The sequence below is a fragment of the Rhipicephalus sanguineus genome, chromosome 6, assembly GCF_013339695.2.
Source record: "Rhipicephalus sanguineus isolate Rsan-2018 chromosome 6, BIME_Rsan_1.4, whole genome shotgun sequence".
Lineage (NCBI taxonomy): Eukaryota > Metazoa > Arthropoda > Arachnida > Ixodida > Ixodidae > Rhipicephalus > Rhipicephalus sanguineus.
In genome coordinates this window covers 135,811,220-135,831,264 of record NC_051181.1, presented here as the reverse complement: position 1 = coordinate 135,831,264, position 20,045 = coordinate 135,811,220, and the positions used below count along the sequence as shown (strand labels likewise).

The following is a 20,045-nucleotide window of genomic DNA, read 5'->3' as shown; positions in this document are numbered from 1 at the left end:
TAGAACCTTGGCCCAAACATAGCAATAAAGGGGCACGAGCGATCAATAAGGCTAAATCACCGCAGCAGCTGACCCGCTGCCCGCACGTCACGCTCGAAGCCATAACGGTCGAGCGATGACAAATGGCTGCGGTCTTCTCATATGACAAAGAATTACGCTTGTGAGCGCTGACAGGTGGTGTTTCACGGATGTCGACGTCAGCGATGACGCCATAGCAAACGCCGAACTGTCTCCGATGCTGCATCGACACGGGAGTGGATGAAACATTCGTCTCACGCGAGAACCCTGTACACTACACACAATTATGTTTTCGTCTTTTTTTTTTATAAAGGACACCAATTGCCCCTTCCTCCAGTCATGCTCCGATAACATTTCTTGAAGGGGACGAAGGTAATCGTGAGAACTGCATTTTAGCCGAACCTGAGAGCCTACCAACCACTGACGTTAACGCGGACATTGTTTTCCCCTCATGTGCATCTATAGACACAGGATATCCGGCTTCTGCCTTCCCTCGGCGTTCTATAATTTATTCTGGAGCTTCCTTTGGTGTCTGTGAACGTAATTTACGTGTTCCCGGCCAGTAACGTGAGCTCTCATTTCACTATTTCTTATATCGTAGTTACGGTGTGCTGTTAGCTAGATAAACAGGAGTTGTTGCGCAGCGCAGTACATTGGTACAGAAACTACATACATACATACATACATACATACATACATACATACATACATACATACATACATACATACATACATACATACATACATACATACATACATACATACATACATACATACATACATACATACATACATACATACATACATACATTTCATACAGCAAAGGCTTCACTTACCTGACGCACTCGTTGTAAATATTTGTATCAGGTTCACTTGCGCATTTCATTTTTTTATATTCTTTATTTATTATTATTTCCTTCCCTCTCTTCTGTAGTCTGTCAATCCCGTTCCCCATCCCTACACAGAGTAGCATGCCAGCGGTATACTGACGCCGGCAAAAATCTGTTTTTCCAATAGAGTCTCTCTCTCTCTACATACATACATACATACATACATACTACATACATGCATACGTACATACATACATACACGCTGACGAGATCAAGTCGTCATTGCTTTGTCTTCTGGTTGCAAGTCCAGTATATTCGTCTTTCGTATTTATCGGAAACATGATTACAAGTTACTTGGAAAAATATGTTTCAGCTTACGGCAGGGGCGTATGAGGAAATTTGCGCCGAGGGGGGGGGGGGCTGTCCTTGATGCAAAATGGGAGCTAGCTGGGCAGGCAAGTGTGGTCGAGTGTCATTTTGTGCTGTGTATCCCATGGCAGATGAAACTTTGGGAGGGGCACGCGTCCCGTAGGCCACCGCCAAAGAACGACAGAGGATCCTTTCTGTATTGTCAGTTGGTGGAAATCGCGAACAGCTGCTGCTTCGCTCTGGCCAGGACAAGCACCTTATGTGAAGACATCTCTTTACTTTTGTGCAGGTACTCGGATTATTCTTTTAGCCTCTAGTAATGAGGGCATTCCTCACAACGAAGAAGTGGTTCTCAAAGCCTTGCAAAGAGCGGTTTGTAGCAAGGACAGCCGCTGAACCGTGGTACCCAAGGAGGTCGCAACATAGTTGCTGGCCAGTGACGGATATTTCTTTGAAAACAAGAGATCTGCGAGTCTCATTTGTCACGTACAGATATCTAGCCTTTCTTGTGGGCGATAAAGGGCGTGGGGTTGGTAGGCGCTGCTTGAGCTTTAGGTTCAAGCTCGGGAGGAAAGCCGGATCTGTAGTATATTTGCACACAAATTACCCCGAGCTAAATCCTTTCCGGCTTCATGGAAATCCTTTTATCCTTGGCTTAGTCCTCCCGAGATTCCAATTCGTGTTCGCGCGCGGGTGTGCGTACAATAAGTGAGTGAGTGAAGGAGCGTGTGTGTGTGTGTGTGTGTGTGTGTGTGTGTGTGTGTGTGTGTGTGTGTGTGTGTGTGTGTGTGTGTGTGTGTGTGTGTGTGTGTACTGTACGCGCTGTGAAGCTGTCGAGCATCGCATTGTGAGCTCACCTGGTTCGCAGAACACGTAATCACGGGAACGCAACAGCCGAATAAAAAATGCGCTTTGAAATTCCCAAAGCACAGTGCAGCATTTGTAATGGAAATGACGATGCGTGTGGGAGGACAGCTCGAATAACGACATTTGCATTAGGAACACTTTTCCGCTTGCATAATGTAGCACATTCTGATGCTGCGAGGACAGTTAACTGCATGTTGCGAAGCGATTCTTGGGTGACGTTGACTTACGAGAACGACGCCAGCGTTACACAGTGACATTTGCATCTTGAAAAAGTAAACCGTAAGTGATGTGTCATGCATTATCATATAAGGTTAAACTATTCTTACCTTGATAGTCAACGGTATAGGTTAACTGCAGCAGCTCGGTTTTTTAATTGAAAAACAAAATGTTACAAATGTTCTTTCGAAAAATAGCCGAGTAGCGTCGACTGTCGAATTCCAGTCGTCGGCGCTATCTTTACGCTAATCAACATAGGCAGAGCTTAAAATAAACTATGTACTTGCCGTCGTTTTCTTGCGATGGTTGCCCCTGTTCACTTGGTTAACAATGCAAATTTATTATGAAATAAGGAAGGAGATGAATGGTTGCGTTCAATGCGTAAAGTTTTTCTTTAAGTGTACTCTTTCTAACACCGCGAATGTGTGGGGAGCACAAGTACTTCATGCGCACGCGATGTAGTCTAGTAAGTATTAATTTCAAATACCAACCCCTTGAGAAGCGTCCCGGTGTTTCGTTACTTTGTGACGTACTTTTGACGGGTTTGTGGCGTTTGCACTTACTGTAGTTCTGTTCTTTCTTTTTTTTTTCACTCGCTAATTCGTGTAGCATACAACAATCATGAAGCCTGCGCAAGTGTCACCCTAAATATTCAAATACCTTTTTAAAGTAAGAAAATAACAAAAGTTGGTTAAAAGAGGAAGATAGATAATGGAAAAAGGATGAACTCGAACCAAATGTGACTGTCCGCTTCTTGTCTTTTCTCCTTCGTTCCCGTGTGCCCCGCTCTCTACGTATGATGAAAATGTACCGACTTGCCCAAGTTGCTATATCATTGCAGATATCTTACTATGGAATCAGAGAACAGTATTTAAGCAAGGACAAACATAGACATTAAAATTAAAATAAACAGCTCAAATGCAATGGCAAAGCACTCACATTTGATATCCTTGTTCAGTTTAGTCGTGTGCTTTCGGCCTTGTTCAAATAATTTATTTCCAACGCCAGCGCGATATCAGATAGAATTTCACCAATCAGCTCAATTTCAAGCCTTGTTGAATAAAATAAGCGTTAGTTTTGTTATTTCTTTTATATAGCGTTAAATTCGAAATCGCGTTGTCGCAAAAATATTTCGGTGTTTCGTATGTTAATGAAATATCACAATGACATCAAAGCTGTTTGAAAAAATCTTGTTTCATCGAGCACTGAACATTTAGAGCGACTTCAAAGGTCCGGTAAGCAAATAAATACGACGTTCACTGCATAATGAATTAATGAGTGCGCAAAAAGCTGTATCCCGAAAACTCGGGTATCACGAAGCAAAATATTTAAGCAGGCCTTTCATCTTTCACGATGGCGAGGATTCTTGTCTTTGAAATCGAAGCTGACACAGCTGTATGGCCGTTGTGACAAGCGCAAGCATTTCGTAATAGATGACCGTTTCAGGCTTGAAGCTGTGTTTGAACGAGCCTCGTGGTATACAGCGCAACTTCAATATCGTAATTAAAAGCCGCCCGTCGCGTACCGTCTCGTGCTTCATATTATATGCTGGAAAACAGCGCTACGAGACGGGACGAAACGAAAGAACACAGACCACTGCACTTCATCTGTCTTATAGGGCTGTTTTCCTGTATATAATCATGAAACAACCACCCCAAATGCGTACCCTTCTGCTTCATATTGCTTCTTGGCTGTTCAAATGAGCGGCACAATTGAATTAAGCAGTACCCTTATATTGGGAACACATTACCGCCGAAGGGTCTGAGATTCTTCTGGGATTTTTAAATCGTGCCACGTATCGACAGCAATAACAATAAAGTTGTTACCAACAACAATAAAGTTGTTACCAACCAAATCGACAGCAACTCGCTAAAGAAAGCTACAGGAGAAATCTATTGGTGTCATTTATCATTGTCGATAGGAATAGAATAACGGCGACCCTAAATAAGTCAGTTTCGTCGCAAGAGCGAAGCAATGAAGGTGATAGGAACAAACTGGAATGTTATTTGAAGTAACGGCTGCAACAAACTCCTTCAGGATCCGCTCTGGTGTAGCTCTACACAACGCTGGCGTAACAGAGTATGGCCGCTCTAGCTAACGACGCGGTTTTCGGGCAGTCTGTCGCCAAAGGACGAAGTAAGCGGTGAGAGCGCAACACGTACTTACGAGGGTATGCGTCATCTCTGTCAAGAGAATGCGTCTGGTACAAGGGCATACGTCTGGTTACAAGGGTATGCGTCTGGTAACAAGGGTATGCGTCTGGCAATCTCTGTCGAGATAGCGCGCGCGCGAGCCCGCCCGTTTGATCCAAGTTCGCAGCTGTCACCCAAGCAATGTCACGGGCAAGGCACGTCGCCCATCTGACACTTGTCGTGCTTCAGGTAGAGCTTTTGCCGCTTAAGAATGGGGTACTCATTAAACAGTGCATGTTTCGGGCGCATGTTATCTGTCGATGCGTTCATTCGCCCGTCTACGCGCTCTATCGGCTTGCTCAACGAGACTTCGTGAAGCGATCTGGTACTGCGATAACCATCGCACGGACGACGAGTCATACTTGCACCGTTCCCTCTGACTTTGTCCCACTTAACCTCACCGACTCCCAGACGGGGCCTGTGCGTGGTTGAATTAGAAGAACCCAGTAAAAAACCAGTGGGTTTGCCAACAATAGTCACAAAGGTTAACGTTAGACACAACCAAGTAAAACTAACAGAGAATTAGGCCAAGTAAAGCATAGGGAAGAATATCTTTTTGCTGTAGTGTTGTAATTAGGAAATTAATTTAAATGAGATAAAGTGGACGAAAATTCACCACTTCTCCGTGGAGAGGGGGGCGAACCCACAACCTTGGTATTGCGCATTCTATTCTTTACCAATCGAGCTACGACGGATGGCGCTCCCTCGTCCGCTTTGTTGGGTATTTCTATGCGTTTAATCGCTGGGCTTGTTAGTCAGCGCTACTTGTAACCAAGGCGACGAGTGTATAACATCTTTTTTTCCAGGGGGCACCAGGTGGCACATGATTTTCGCACGAAGCGTCAGCTAACCAATAAACCCTCGCATGTTAATATAAGGCATCAAGTCTGTCAGGACGATGCCCTTACTACTATAGCCCTTACTATGGGCAAGGCTCATAGCAAGGGCCTCGTAGCAAAGTGGACGCACCGTCATGCTGCATTCAACAGGCTCTACCGAAGCTAGCACTGCGTTATTGCTTCCGCGGCTGGCAAGCGAACGCGCGCATCAGCGTTTCTGTTAAGCAGATGTGTGGATACAACACCGTGGTGCATATATATGGTTCTCAGCAAAACGGGCAGCAAGTGCCAAACTAAGCCATGTCTGATTATTGTTTGGGTGATAATGAAGGCTGACTGTTTTTCGTCGGCTACATCTCGTGCACCATCAAGATGTCGCGCATGTGACGCCATTGACAGTGCTCCTGATGACGTCAGCTTTAAACTAAACCTTCAGTGGAGTGCTAGAGCTGTTGCTTTTTCTTTTTAATTGAAATGATGAATATGAGAAGTGGGTGCCCTTATGGCGTCCCCAGCTATTCCTCCTCGTTTAGCAAACGAAATATGCAATACTTTTAACAAGGGCACAAAATATGTCATACATTAGAACACAAGATGTGCAAACACAGTGCAATCCGACATCACATGAGTCACAAATGTGTCCGAGTTCGAGCATGAGTAAAGGTAAGTAAAATAAGTCAGATGTACACGTACAAAGTGAGATGTTCGGTATGACCTGACAAAAACAGGAAAATGCACAAAAGTTTCCTGTGCTGCATCCCCGGGGGAATTTGCCATTATATTTACGTATTGTAACTGTCTTTGGATGCATGCACATTCTGCCTGCCTAAGTTACTTCTCTATCTACTGACCAGTTCTCCCCGAGAACCCCGGGTAGCCAGACTACGCACTGGACCTTATCCGCGAAGTCTCAATCTACCGCTGTTTTTCCCTTTTGCTTACGATGCGCAGGGCTTTGGTGGGGGGCGGCAGCGACGGAGGCAGTTTGTCCCGAGGGTCACTTTCCCTGCAAGACAGGCAAGGACTGCGTGCGGCGACAGTTCATTTGCGACGGCAGGGCTGACTGTCCCGACAGCTCTGACGAGCTCAGCTGTGGTAAGTGTGCTTGAATATAAACGTGTTGGACAATTAGATGGACGCTCTTAACTGCAGATTGATACAGACCTCACATACATGTGAACTTAAGACATACCATGTCGATGGGCAAAGTGAAAAGGTCAAAAGGTCACAGTTTCGCGCAAGGGTGAAGTTATAGATGTGATAGCAACAAATCGGAATGTCATACGAAGTAAGGATAGCAGCTCGTAGATTTACGCGAGCGTTTCGTAGATTTACGCGAGATCGGATCCATTAGGATCCGATCTCGCGTAAATCTACGAAACGCTGGCGTAAGAGAATTCGGCCACTCCAGCGAGCGAAGTGGTTTTCTTGCTGTCTGTGATCTCTACGCGATGTAAGCGGTGAGATCACATCGCGTACAAAGGTATGAGCCGTCTACTGAGCCCCTCTAGAGATATACGGAGCGCACGGCTGCGGGCGACTATGCCCCGTAAGTGAAAGTACGCATTTTCTGCTAGTGAAAGCCTCCCTCCCCCCTCCCCCGGCTCCTATCTCTATGCGCCTTTCGCGCGTCGAAAGATGAGCGGGGCGTTTTAACCCTGCTTGAGGAGCCATCGATGGCAGCCCTTGCCCGCGGGGCGATGCTATCGCATGCGCCCTTTGCGCGATGGGGATGGCCGGCGCGTTTTATCCTTGCTTCAGCCGCGCTCGTCGGCAGCGCTTACGCGCTTTTAGTCGCACGCAGAGCACGCGACGGATGGGGCGATGCTATCGATTTGAACTTTATACGGAACATGACAGCAACGGCTAAAGCTCGACGAGACTGTCCATATAATTGATATCGCAGTAAAAAGTTTAGAGTGGACGTACTTTTTAACAGCCATTTTGGTTTGCTTCAGTCAGATCATCCATAGGACGAACCGAATAGACCAGAAACAAGGGCTACGTAGGAGCAGCAAAAGTGGAAACAATCCATTAATAAGTCACACACTGGCTCCATCCTTTTAGTTCACCTTTTCAATTTGTCTTAACGATTAATGGAATAATCAATTAGCTTTGCTGGTTAATCGACTAACCTACTGGTTAAGTAACTAACAAGTAAGCCTGCGGAGGGGTTTACGGGTTCACAACTAACCAGTGAGCTCTTCACAGCCACAGCGCAACTCGTTCCTCGTAATCGCTTTCATATGATGAATAATAATAAAAAGAACGCCCGTTGGCTGCTTGCAAGAATAAAAAAAATAATTAACAGAACCGCGTTGAACTGCTGTAGTTTCTGAATAACTTAGTTTCCGCACGCTGCAAAGACAATTCGCCTCGTTCTAGTCTATACGATCCTCGAGACATCGCTTAAATGGACGAGTTGCGCGCGCTAATGATGAAATGTGTGAACAAAGTGACTGCGTGCGTCTCTTCTTTGACACATAATTACTAGCGCGAGAAAAGTTGGGGACAGCACAGAGCGCTGAATAAGCGTTATCCCTTGAAAGGAACCAGATACGAAAATATTTTTTTAATGGCACGCTGCGGACGCGTAATTGACACAAGTGCCTTTGCGAATTTCGTTATCTTGTAACACAATGCCCGCGCACATCTGTCAGCGCTTCTTCTTTTCTTTCTTTTTTTTTTGCAGCATGGTGCCTTCTTTTCATGTCCCTTGAATAAAATTTTCCGTTTGAACTAGCGCTCGCTCCTGTCCCACGCTTTTTTTTCTTTCAACTTCGTCGTGCTAGTAACTATATGTCACGGAAAGTGCATCGGATCCAGCTAGAACAACTTTCTTCGGTAACAACTGCGTGCCGTTGCCTGGTTTCTCAGAAGTGCGTGTCTATGATAAAGAAGAGAGAGAATCTTAATTTGCAACGAACACCTCGAAGGCTCCCATCTTACAATGCGATGCAAATCTCTCAGCCGCCCAGATGCTTATAATAAGCGTCCGTAGCTTCAGGCATGCACAAAAGGGTGGGCTCCGCAAAAATGCAGTCCGCAAGGACAAAAAAGAAGACAAGTTTGAAAAAGGCTCAACGGTGCTTTAACAAACTTCTGAAGGGATATCGGAGTCACGTCCGTATATTGTAGGATATTGACCTCTGTCTGGTGAAGACAGAGCTAGGTCATTGAACTTGTTTAGCACAACGGCAAGTGAGCACCTCTGTGCACGCTCTAAGGAAAATCACAGTATGTCTTACTCTTATCGGTGGGTCCTGACTTCACGCGTATGACTCTCTTTAAAGAGAGTCATAATTCCCTTTTGGGTATCGCGACCCTCCGACAAGGATAGGATATAATGGTATTCAAGAAGAGTTCACGTGTCTCCTTAAGGGGAGTCGTATACCTATGTGACGAGTGACAAAAAAAGAGTGAAATGACTCGTTTTTTTTTTTGTTAGAGTGCATAGTACTACAGACGCTGTCACAGAATGTGCCCTATCGTTTTCTGTTCACCCAAGTGGTCATAATCATTAGTGTCGCGAAGTTGAAGTGTGTCGTTAGAATTTTTTCCTTTTTTAGAGTTCACATTCAAGGGCTGATCGCAAACCTGCGTTGCTCGCTCTTCATGCGCAGGAGACGAACATATCCGAGAGTTCTTCGAGAACTATTTTCAGAAGAGACTTGATGAAGACCGGGAGAAGAGGAGCGAGAAATGCGGTGAGCAATATTCAAGGAACCGACATATTTAGAATATTGCTGCTGAGCATGCTGAACCGAGCGTTCAAAAGAAATACGTATATTACCAAATTCAAAATGTACATTATCACACGGACGTGTTCCAACATTCTTTAGACTCGAAGTTCCCATATAATTTAAGAGATTACGCCGAAGTTTTCCGCACTATTTATCGACTCAAGCCATTGACAATTCTATGTTCATTTGTCCATTTTGTAACATAAAGTTACCAAACACCTTGTTTCTAGACATTGTATACTATAAAGATGTCTAGTCGTAGCCTATGAATGCCGATATTATAACAGATTATTGATCAATATTCCAAAGATTGCACAAAGGTGTATTAGAGAGGGCTGAATGCAATAACAAGTTTGCGATCGCACGATTTAATAAAAAAAAAACGAAATAGATTCTGTACAGGGGCAAGAAAATAAGCTTGAAAACAAGAAACGTTAGCGAAACTGCAGTCGTTAAATAATTGCAGTCTTACATGCTCCGAAATGAGACTAATTTCATTGTGCAAGAGATAATCTCTCGGTCAAAGCGGAAATATGCACCTCCGGAGGAAGCACATAGATGTTGTGTCGCAATAGAGAGAATAGAAGTAAAAGACTAAATTCAGTAGTCCCTTTGTGTGTGTCAGCAAACATCACGGGGGCTAATTAATGTTCACCTCATAGCGTTGAAACTTACAGAGTTGGCGAAACAAATTAATAAGTTCTGTGGAAATCACTGGAATTTATTATTGTGTAATTAATCTGGCTAATATACGTACACGTCTTCCCCTTGGCTCTCACAAAAAGCTACTACTCTCTACGCTTCATTTTGTCGGCGGGGAACGGATACAAAAGAGCCGACGAGGCTAAATGACACGAAATATTGCGTAGCAGCAAAATTCATTAGGCTCGTTTCACTAGTGACAGCAAGCAAATGAAATCAAAGTTTAAGGAGCGTAACACGGATGTACTTAGTAGGGGCGCAGACAGAAAGTCGAATCAAAGGTTTGACTAGGGCCTGTACCCCGTGCATAAAACTTGCACGCTTGGAAAATATGTTTAGAAAGATATGAAGACACGAAAATCAATAGGGGCTTTACCTACCATTCCTAAATAAATGTTTACGGATTAGTTGACAAAGTAAATTGGCAGTCCCTTTCGTTAACCCTGTGGAGAGAACTGGCGCTCAAGCATATGCTCTCACGACACTCATTAAATTACTTCGACTTTCTCAGTAAATTGTATCCTCCTCTCGCCCTTTTATTTTGAAGCTTCCTTCTCCGTGCAGCACACGCAGTATATATGTACTAACACTCGCTGTAGAGATGAAAAATCCTCGAAAAGGGGGTGTCGCTGCAGCCGACGTTTCGGCAAGTGGTCTTCTATTCTTCAAGGAAGCAGTTAATTGTTGCCTGGCAGAAGACAAGACCACTTGTCGAAATGTCGGCTACAGCCACATCCCGCGTTCTGAGGGTTTTTCGTCTCTTCAAGCCTACGCGTCTGCTCCCGAACGCCTGCCTTCTTTGAATACTCGCTGTATACTGCGTAAAAATCCGAAGACTTCTTTCTGTGATGAATTAGGCTTCAAGAACAACACGCCTGAAGGGAACAGGGCAGCGCGTCCCGACGCTGCCGTTTATTTTAGCGAAAGAACCCAAAAACCTCGCGCCACGCGCCGTCCTTCGTTTTTATTTTCATCTAGCGCACGCTGTGTTTGCTGTTATTAAAAGATGGCCAAATGGGCAAGTGCACAGCGACCGTCTTCAACATCACTGTAATCCTGACAGAGCCGCAAAAATAGATCGCTTCGCGAAGACAGCGTCTACGTCGAGAAACGGTGCAGGCTAATACATTACGGTCCAGACAAACATGGTGGCCGAACAGAAGGCTTGTGATCTCACCGGGGAGGTCGTCTGTTCAGAAGAAAAGATAGTCGGGCTTTGGTAGGCATCTAAGGTTGGCTAAACTTAGTTCCCAATAGTTTCGGATACAAGATAAGTTAAACAACGCTATTACGCGCCTTTTCTTTATAGCTTTTCCGTCGTCTAAGCCTGGTGGCGTTGCACCAGGCAGGCGTCTTTCGGACGTGTTTCATTAGTCGGCGTGATTCGTGCTCGAAGTTGCCTTCTTAGCTGCCAAAGTAGGGGGGTCTAAGACGCTGGACGGAAGTGGAACATGCCCAAGGAATACTAGTAGCGAAGCACTTCCCGCATCGCGTTTTTACTTCGGTCTTCTTTTGAGCCAGCGCCGGGAACCGAACTAACCGAACAACGCTGCGGATTGACAGTGATTGCTGGCGCAATTTCACGCACAGTGAGTGTCCCCAGTGTTTGTCCCAATATCGAGGTTGTAATAAGGGCCCCGTCCGAGGCAATCTAGGAATCAGTTTGTCGTCGAAGTTCGCGTCGTACGCATCGCGTCATCCCGGCATTTTCTTTGCGCTTGTTTTCTCTTTTAGCTCCGACTGAAGCAAGCCGATATAGGCGTAGGCGGACGCGAAAATGACTGCTATAAATCGGCCGTGCTTTCTCGCGCTCGATAAACAAGTTGACAACAACCTCGAGTAAACAGTGGGGTAAACAACGACCGTTGCGAGAAAAAAAAAGATCCTTCACAAACACAAAAATACAAAAAACATGCAGGCATGAATAGCGGTTGGAAAATAACGCGAAGAAAATATTTTTCAATTCTTTTTTTTTTGTGAAAACTGCTGCAGTTAGAGTGCTGCAGTTAAGAGACAATTTTCAAGTGACTTATCATCGGCTGTGACATCTTGGTGAACTGTTGTGTTATGTGTATTTAGTTTGTGTGAATATTTGTGTTTTGTAAATTCTTCTCTTGAATGGACACTATTCAGTGTGTAGCACTTAGGGGCCTGGATTGTCGTCCATCCCCAGGCTCACGTCGCATGGTCACACAGTGGTCTATTAAGGCTTAAAACAAGGCTAGCAATGCTCAAAACCAGTGCAAAACCAACTAACAAGGTCTAAATTAATATAAAGCTACAGAAATAACCGAGAATTAATCGCAATAATTTGTCTAAAATCGCCACAAACGCTTCTGAAATATCCGGCTGATATCCGCGCGGCGCGAATGAGGGCGCCACCGCCTCAGCAAGCGCACAACCGCCGAGACGGTACAGAGCGCGGGATTGCCAAAGGGAATCGCTGGGTTGCCTGTTCCTCAAGTTTCACAGTGCTGGAGCTGCATTAAGCGCAGGATTGAGCGCAGGATTTAGAACTACACTGGGGCCTACACAAGAATGACATTAGCGTAGGTTTTTTTGCATTGAAGAACTGAGACTAAGTGCCTGAGTGCTTTTCTATGCGCCTTTGTATAGTTTTGTGCTTGTTCCCTACATTGCGACGGCAACTATTATGCAAGAGAAGAGTATCCGGCGCCACGCAATGGCACCATCTCTCTTTATATACACATAAATAAAGAAAAAGAAAATCTGTAGAAATCACGGGGACTGGGAGGAGGTCTTATCTTCAATACTTTATCTCTCTTTTATCCTTTTTATTCCCGTAGTCCCTTCCCTACAGCGCTGAGCCATTTTCCCTTAAAGGTAAGCTGAGGTTGTTTTAGAATTCGGTAAAACTTCGTGGTTAGCAAGGACCGGCATTATTGTCGACGATGTCGTAATTTTTTTCTGCGGTTGTTGCAGCAGGAGCTTTACACTACGCGAAAGAAAAGTCTGTCTTGCCCCACTCACTCGAGCGCGCCAAAAGTGTGGGCGCGGAAACGTATACGTCATATTCAGTTCTTTGGCGGAGCCGGGCTGCAATCCGACGGAAGTCTCCCGCCGCTCACTGATCCGAACTGCGAGAGCGCTGCTTATGTAACGGAGGCTTCAGTAAGTATAGAGGAGCTGAAAGTTCTGCAGCTGGATTACATCTGTCATAACGACAAACAGCCGAGTGCAACGAGAACAAGCGTCTCTCGTATCTTCAGCTACGGCCTCCGTGACAAGCTCCGGCTGGGTGCCGTTGCCGGAGCTAATCACGGAGGCTACGCTTCAACAGTGCTTCTTTTGCAGATGACGCGGCATACCAAAGATGGCGTCGCTGCGTTCGCTCAGCATCTGAAGAAGCCCCGCGGCCGCAGCTACTGCTTCTTGCAAAAAAAAAAAATGAACACTATTTGCGTTTACTTTTGAGAACTCTCACATCGGTTTTCGAGTTCTACAGGGATCAAACTGCGATTACACACTTCAAATTACAGCTTAAGGACTGCAGAATATAGTGCCATTTTTCATTTCCTGCCGTGAACCCGTATAACGTTCTACGAATCACGCCTTTCGCGCATAACATTCGGAACGTCTGATCACTGTTTAGTAAAACGGTGGATCAAACTATGCGCCGCGACGCTCCTTTCGTACGTCGAATTCAATAAAGGCACGCGTGCCAGCGCATTCTGTCGACGCATACCATTCATTCCACTTAGCATTCTGTAGTAACGCGAGGCATTCTTCTTGTGCGCTACTGCGCGTTCAATTTAGGCGGCTCCGTTCACATCAGTGCCCACGACGACACTCGGAAGCAATCGAATGTAGGTGTAGTACGTAGTACCAGTGACGCGGCACTAAGGAAGTTCAGCTCCAATGTGCTGAATAGCTTTGTTGATATCGCTTTCCCATTGCATTTCATTCTGCGATATCACTATAGAAGTGATACAAGGCAGTTAGGTGTACGTGGTCCGTTGTTCTACATATATTGTCACGCGTTGCAGATTGGGTGTACCCGGGATGCCGATGCCTGGAACGAAGCTTTTATTGCGAAAATACGGGCCTCACTCAGCTGCCAGCGACGGTGCCGACAGATGCTATCGATCTGTGAGTACTTTCTTCATTGTTTTAAAAGAAAAGCCGACATAGTTTCCTCATTGACAATAGCTATACCAGTCTCGGAACTCGGAATTCACAAAGCTTTTTCTTTTGCACGAGCTATCTGCCACTGGCGGGCGTGATTCACTAATGAGATGCTAGAACCAAGATTGCCTAAAATTTTCTCTTAAGGAATGCTCTATAACGAAGCATATTTTTGGTTATACGGGCCCACTGCAATCACTGAACGCACGACTAGTGCGCAACGATTTGGCTGCGGTTTTCAAGGGAGCGAAGAGAGAGGAGAGAAGGAATGTAGGAAAGGCAGGGAGGTTAACTAGACTATGCGTCCAGTTTGCTACCCTACACATTGGCAGGGGGAAAAGAGGAGTAAAAGAGAGAGAGAGAGAGGAGGATAGACACATGTCACATCACACACACAGTGCCGAGTTTCACAGGCGGTCGCTCAATAGGGTTCTTTTCAAGTACCGCAGGAGGGCTCGTGTGGCTTTCTGGGCTGATATGCTACGCGACCAGGCTCCTAAGATCTTTGCTTCATTAAAGGGCCGGTCATCCAGTCTATTCAAGGCACACTGGAGAGTCCGGCGATCTTCATCAAATTGGGCGCAGTGGCACAAGAGATGATCAGTACTCTCTATACAATTGCAGCTTTCGCACATGGATGAATCTGCCATGCCAATGCGATGGCTGAATGAGTTAGTAAACGCTACACCGATCCACAACCGGCACAGCATTGTAGCGTCACGTCGAGAAATCTTGGATGGCAAGGCAGCCCTTCAATGCGTGCGAAGTCTACGACGTGGAAACTACCACCAGTTGGTGTCTGATATCAATGCAATGTGTCATCGCGCCGCTGATCAAGGACACGACATTGTTTTACAATGGCTGCCGAGTCACTGTGGCATCAGTGGTAACCACCTCGCTGACGACGCTGCCCGATGTGCCCACGATGGAGCGCCCACACTGTTCATACCCTTGTCAAGAGTAGATGCAGCTAGAGAACTTCGTCGCATCGCGCATAATGCCACGCTTGCGCACTGGAATTCTCCGCTTAACTCCAATCCTCGCCCTAAGAACCTTGAATCATTACTCCAGCTACAACTGCCATTCAAGGGAGCGAAAGTAATTGTAAAGCGTATGCTATCGTCAACATGCGTAAAATCACTTAGCTGTACCTGCACGCGCTAATCCTCGGACTTCAAAGTGAAACCGCGGAGGAACCGCCAGGAAATGGCGCCTCTAATAGCGCGTATATCGAGCTGCCCCTGTAATCTGTGCATAGTAGTATGTTGCTTCATAACAAAACGCCCACTTCAGAGATAAAAAACGAAAATAAGGCAGCTTCGCGCTAGTGGTGCCAAGCCTGAAGGAAGTGCGGAGCCGGGTGGTCTTCCTTGTTTCTCCTTATTTTGCTCTTTATTTCTTCCTCTCTCTCTCTTCCTTTTTCTCTCATCTCTCTGGCGTTTCCTGTCTTTTTTGTCTCTGTTCATTTCTATGTCTTTCTCTTCGTCGCTCTTTATATCTTTCTTTCGCTTTCTTCCCTTTCTTTCTCCCCCTCACTATTTCTAGCTTCCTCTTTCTTTCTTTCTTTCTTTCTTTCTTTCTTTCTTTCTTTCTTTCTTTCTTTCTTTCTTCTTTCTTTCTTTCTTTGTGTTTGTCTTCGCTTTCTATCTTTCTTTCAATGCTGTTTCTCAACCGTGGCCGACCCAGGGTCCCTTAAATAGAATGATGTATTCAAAGACTCCCACAGTTTCCTCAAAGACGGCACGAAGAAGTCTTTTTATCCCGGTGGCGCAAGAAGAGTACGGATTACGTCGCCAGGACAGTATTATGTTTACGCTGAGGCGCCCACGGGCTTTGCATATAAGGAGCCTAGGCCGATTTCGTAAGACATTCGCAGAAACCTTGTTGCCACTATAACGAGGACAGAACGTTAGGAACGGAAATAGGACGAGTCATTAAGCAACAATAAGATAACCGGCTTTGGCTATCGTCATTTATTAGGCGCTTAAATCCACAATGTTCCCATTACTTTAGTGTGTAGGCGTGTCTGTGTTCGCGCGCGGTTTATGATTTCTAACTATGATGGGTTTGTTGTATATAAAGAAGCTTACTTACCGTTAAGGATACTCACTTTTTCATTTTGCTGATGGCGATCCTTTCTAACTCAGGAAGAATATAGAACTAGTCAACAATATTATTTTGGTTCGTTTAAAACGTAAAAGATTTTACGTTCTAGTACGGTCACGCGAGTAATATCTTATTTAGCGACGAACTTCCACCCAAACATATTGTAAAATACCACCTACGTACAATTCTGGTTACCGCTATAATTATAAAACAAAGTTGCGAAGGAATTTGTACCGTCGCTCATTTCACAGGCGACGCTTCTTTTGTTTTTCTGGCTATCGAATTTTCTGAGGTGCCTTGAGAGCTTAGCGGAAAAATTACGAAAGGTTTACGTTTTCTTTTCTTTTTTTTTGCTATTTCTCGTTCGCAGTGTCATGGAGGAATTTAAATTTATGTTATTGAAGGTGTATATCTTCCGACACCATCCGCGTGAGCCTTGTGTAGACTGCACCGGCCGATACATGTAGCGCAAACAACATTGGCGTATTGCGCGCAGCTTTGAGGCGAGTCATCAATTTCTGAGCATAGGACACTACTAAAGCCATCGTAAACACTGTAACAATTTTACGTAAGCCCTACGGGCAGATTTTCAAGTTTATGCACTTGAGATTTTGAAACATACGCAAATTACAAAACTGAGATACCTGCTTTGACGGAGAGTGACAGGTATGTAAACGTCGAAATTCATTGTTTGTTTTTTTTTTACATCTTAGCAATACCTGACAGTTTGGCGCTAGAAATTTGACTGCCTAAGTCATACATCTCCTTTCATACGTCACACAAGTTCAAATTGCGCCGCTGCGGTGGTATAGTGGGTACGGTGCTCCGCTGCCGAACCGTAGGTCGTAGGTTCGGTCTCGGCCGTGGTGTTCGCATTTCCGATGGAAACGAAAACGCTACAGGCCCGTGTACTTAGATTTAGGTGCATTAAAGAACCCCAGGTGGTCGAAATTTCCGGAGCCCTCCACTACGGCGTCTCTCATAATCATATCGTGGTTTTGGGACGTTAAGCCGCGACAATTAAAAATTATAACACCAGCAATTATTATCATTCATTCAAATTTCCCAGTTACTTTCCTAATGAGAACACTGGGTTTGAATGCACGTCACTGCGATAAAAAAAACGTCGCAAAGTGAAGTAAGTGTCGTATATAGTTACGCAAGGCGCCAGCAGCCACCCATAAAGGAAGCGAGAGTCGGTTTCGCAATGCTCCCATTCATAGAACCCCGGCTGCTATTGCAATCAATATGGGTACGTTACGCGTAGGAGTAAAAATAGTTGCAAAACGCCATCAAGTCATTCAAGCCGTACTTTGTCACGCTAGGGCTAGATCACTCGCGCTTCGAGACAGTGTCACGTTGCACTGCCTACAAAATCGGCTCGTATTTCTTGTCAGACAGATACTTACAGAGGGGCTGCTGTCCATTTACAATGCTAACGCAATAAAAAAACTGAATAGGGAATGCAAGGCACGCTCAATCGATAAAAACACGTTAGGCGTAGGAGTAAAAGTAGTTATGCAACACCATGGAGTTATGTCAGCCATGCTTTGACACGCTACATGATATTTGGGCTTAGAGACATTTGTGTTAGATTGCGCTGCCTTCGCAATCGGATTATATTCCTTGCTAGACAGATACATACAAAGTATCGGTAGTACGCATACAATCTTAAGGCCATAAAAACTGAAGATTGAATGCAAGGCACGCTCGAAACCCTACTATATCCGAAATCAGCGATATGCTAAGTACCTCGGCACTCGTTTGTTGTTGCCGAGTACGCTTTTTGAAGCGTGCTTGAACCTGTCTCCACTAAAAATAAATAAAGAAAGAGAAACACCATTTTGTATGCCTTATTTCGGCCATGGGTCTGGCCACGCGTTTGCAGACGTTCTGTCACTAATCCCGTTAATGGGGATGGCGATCGCCGGGCGGATTCTAAGGGCTGGCGTCAAGGCCCTCCGAAAACGCACCACGAAAGCGCGGACAATTTAGAGTTGGTCCTTTGGCGCGCCAGCGAACGCCGGTTGTGGTCCAAAGACCGAGTCAGAGCCGAGAGTCGATAACACCAACGAAAACGAAATATATTCTCAGTTAAGGCAATACAAATAATACAAACACATGCACACTCGGCTGGTACCAGTTACAGCTTCACGGTATAACTCAGATGGTGTTTACACAACGGGAGCTAACAAACAGATCACACGCTACAAATGCAATCGCATGCATTACAACTATTCAACGACAGTTAAAGTCCTGAATAGATAATGGCGTATCCAGTCCGCAATACTTGGACGGTAATCGAATGCTTCTCTTCAAGGAAACACTCACGCCAGCTCCAGCGTTGATCGTCGTAGCTCAACCGTCGTCGTGACTTGTCACGGCTCACACGGCGTCGTCATCGGATTCTTCCAGATCCACGAGCGATTGACCGCACACCATCATAACCACGTCTTCTTTGGCTAACGGAGCCACACTTCGCATAACTTCACCATCACCGGGCCACTCCTTCACTCACTGCTGTCTCGACTGCACTACTCTCACTGACTGCACTGCCTGCCGACTCCCTTCACTGACTGCACTGCCTGCACTGACTGACTGGCCTCGTCGTTTGCACGCTTTTATCCCTTCTTCCCCGGTTTCTAGAAGCGTCGGGATGTTTCTTCTGCGTGCAGTACAGCTAAGCCTGGGGAAAGGGCGAGAGCTTTCTCGTATGTTCGAATCGCGACGGCATCGCTCGCGGATGCGTCACCCTCTCCTTCTAGAAAGATCCAGGCCTTGCCAGGCGTTCGATCGTGTTTACGGCGTCTGGCTCGAGTGGGTGAGGAGGATGCGGCGCGCCGGCGTCTTTTGATGCTTGTTTTTTCGTCTTTCGCGCTTCTTGGGCGCGCGATTCGCGCCGTTCTGTCTCGTAGCAGTTTGAAAGCGGCCTCGCGCGCGCTTTATAACTCGATCGTTTGTGACACGTTCCTTTCGTGTGTTTACTTATTTTTGTCCCAGTCTTCGTCATTTTTTAGGGGCGAAGCATCTTAGGGTCTCGGCGTGTCGGCGTATTAGTGTACTGTTCAACCTTTTTTTGTGTCTCACATATGTTACCCGAGTGTTGCCCCATACAATGTAAATTGAGTGACATAATGTGACATCGAGAGTCGACGACAAAGCTCGGTCCAAAGGTCCATAATGTCTACGTTGAAATCGCCGACTAGTATAGAGGGTTTGTGCTTCTAGGTGTTTTATATTGTTCTGTCACAATTATGATTGATATTAGTTTATTGTTAAACCTTCCTTCGGGGATTTTACACGGTGCTGTGCCGTGAGCACGGACACTACACAACGGACAAGCCTAGACCCTAAGGCGCTTCGCCCGTGAAAACCGACTGCTCTCGCTACACAACCTTTCACCGGCCACCCCATATATATATAGGCCCTGAATCTTGACCTGCAATGTAGTGCCGGTTGTAGATTTCTCTCGTGCGTAGTTGAACAATAAAGATTCGCAGCGTGCACGTTAACTAAAAGTGGAATGCGGGTCTCTGTGTCTAATCTTTCTTCTGTCTCTCATTGCCCATTAGCAGTGATTTTGCTGTGGGAAACACCGGCGCACACTGCGTGCTTCGCCCCTCCACAGGTTTCGCTTTAGTGGAGCTGTTTCATCATAGCGCCGACGGTCTGGAATGATCTTTTTTCTTTACTTTCCTATCTTCTTTCCTCTTTCTCTCCTCCATCTTCCTTTCCTCTATCTCTTCTTTGCTCCCAAAAGAGTAGGCAAGCGTTGGGCCCCTCTAGGTGGCAGTTGTCAGCCTGCTGTCTCCCTCTTTCCTTTGTGTCCTTGTGTATTTGTGTACGCATATGAGGTAGTCGTAGTAGTAATAATAATAATAACAATAACGAAAATGAAGTTGGGCATCTTGGTGCAAATACATTTTTTTCAATGCGTGCTCCGAACGATACTATACTGTGTCGCAGGTGCTTCGATTGCCGCAGTGTGGTTGAAAGCAAAGGGCGTGCTGCAAAAAG

General features: G+C 45.6%; 1 protein-coding gene across 4 annotated transcripts in view; it reads left to right on the top strand.

The window, feature by feature from the left end:
- LOC119397576 (relaxin receptor 1) overlaps positions 1-20,045 on the top strand; it is a 142,266-nt gene that overhangs the window by 37,326 nt on the left and 84,895 nt on the right. For all 4 annotated transcript variants that reach the window (XR_007416599.1, XM_049417125.1, XM_049417124.1 and 1 more), the window contains exons 3-5: positions 6,283-6,426; positions 8,955-9,038; positions 13,784-13,886. Coding sequence is in view for 3 of the 4 variants with exons in the window: in XM_049417125.1 (XP_049273082.1) it covers positions 6,283-6,426; positions 8,955-9,038; positions 13,784-13,886 (331 nt within the window). In the remaining variant the exon portion in view is untranslated. The remainder of the gene's footprint in view (positions 1-6,282; positions 6,427-8,954; positions 9,039-13,783; positions 13,887-20,045) is intronic.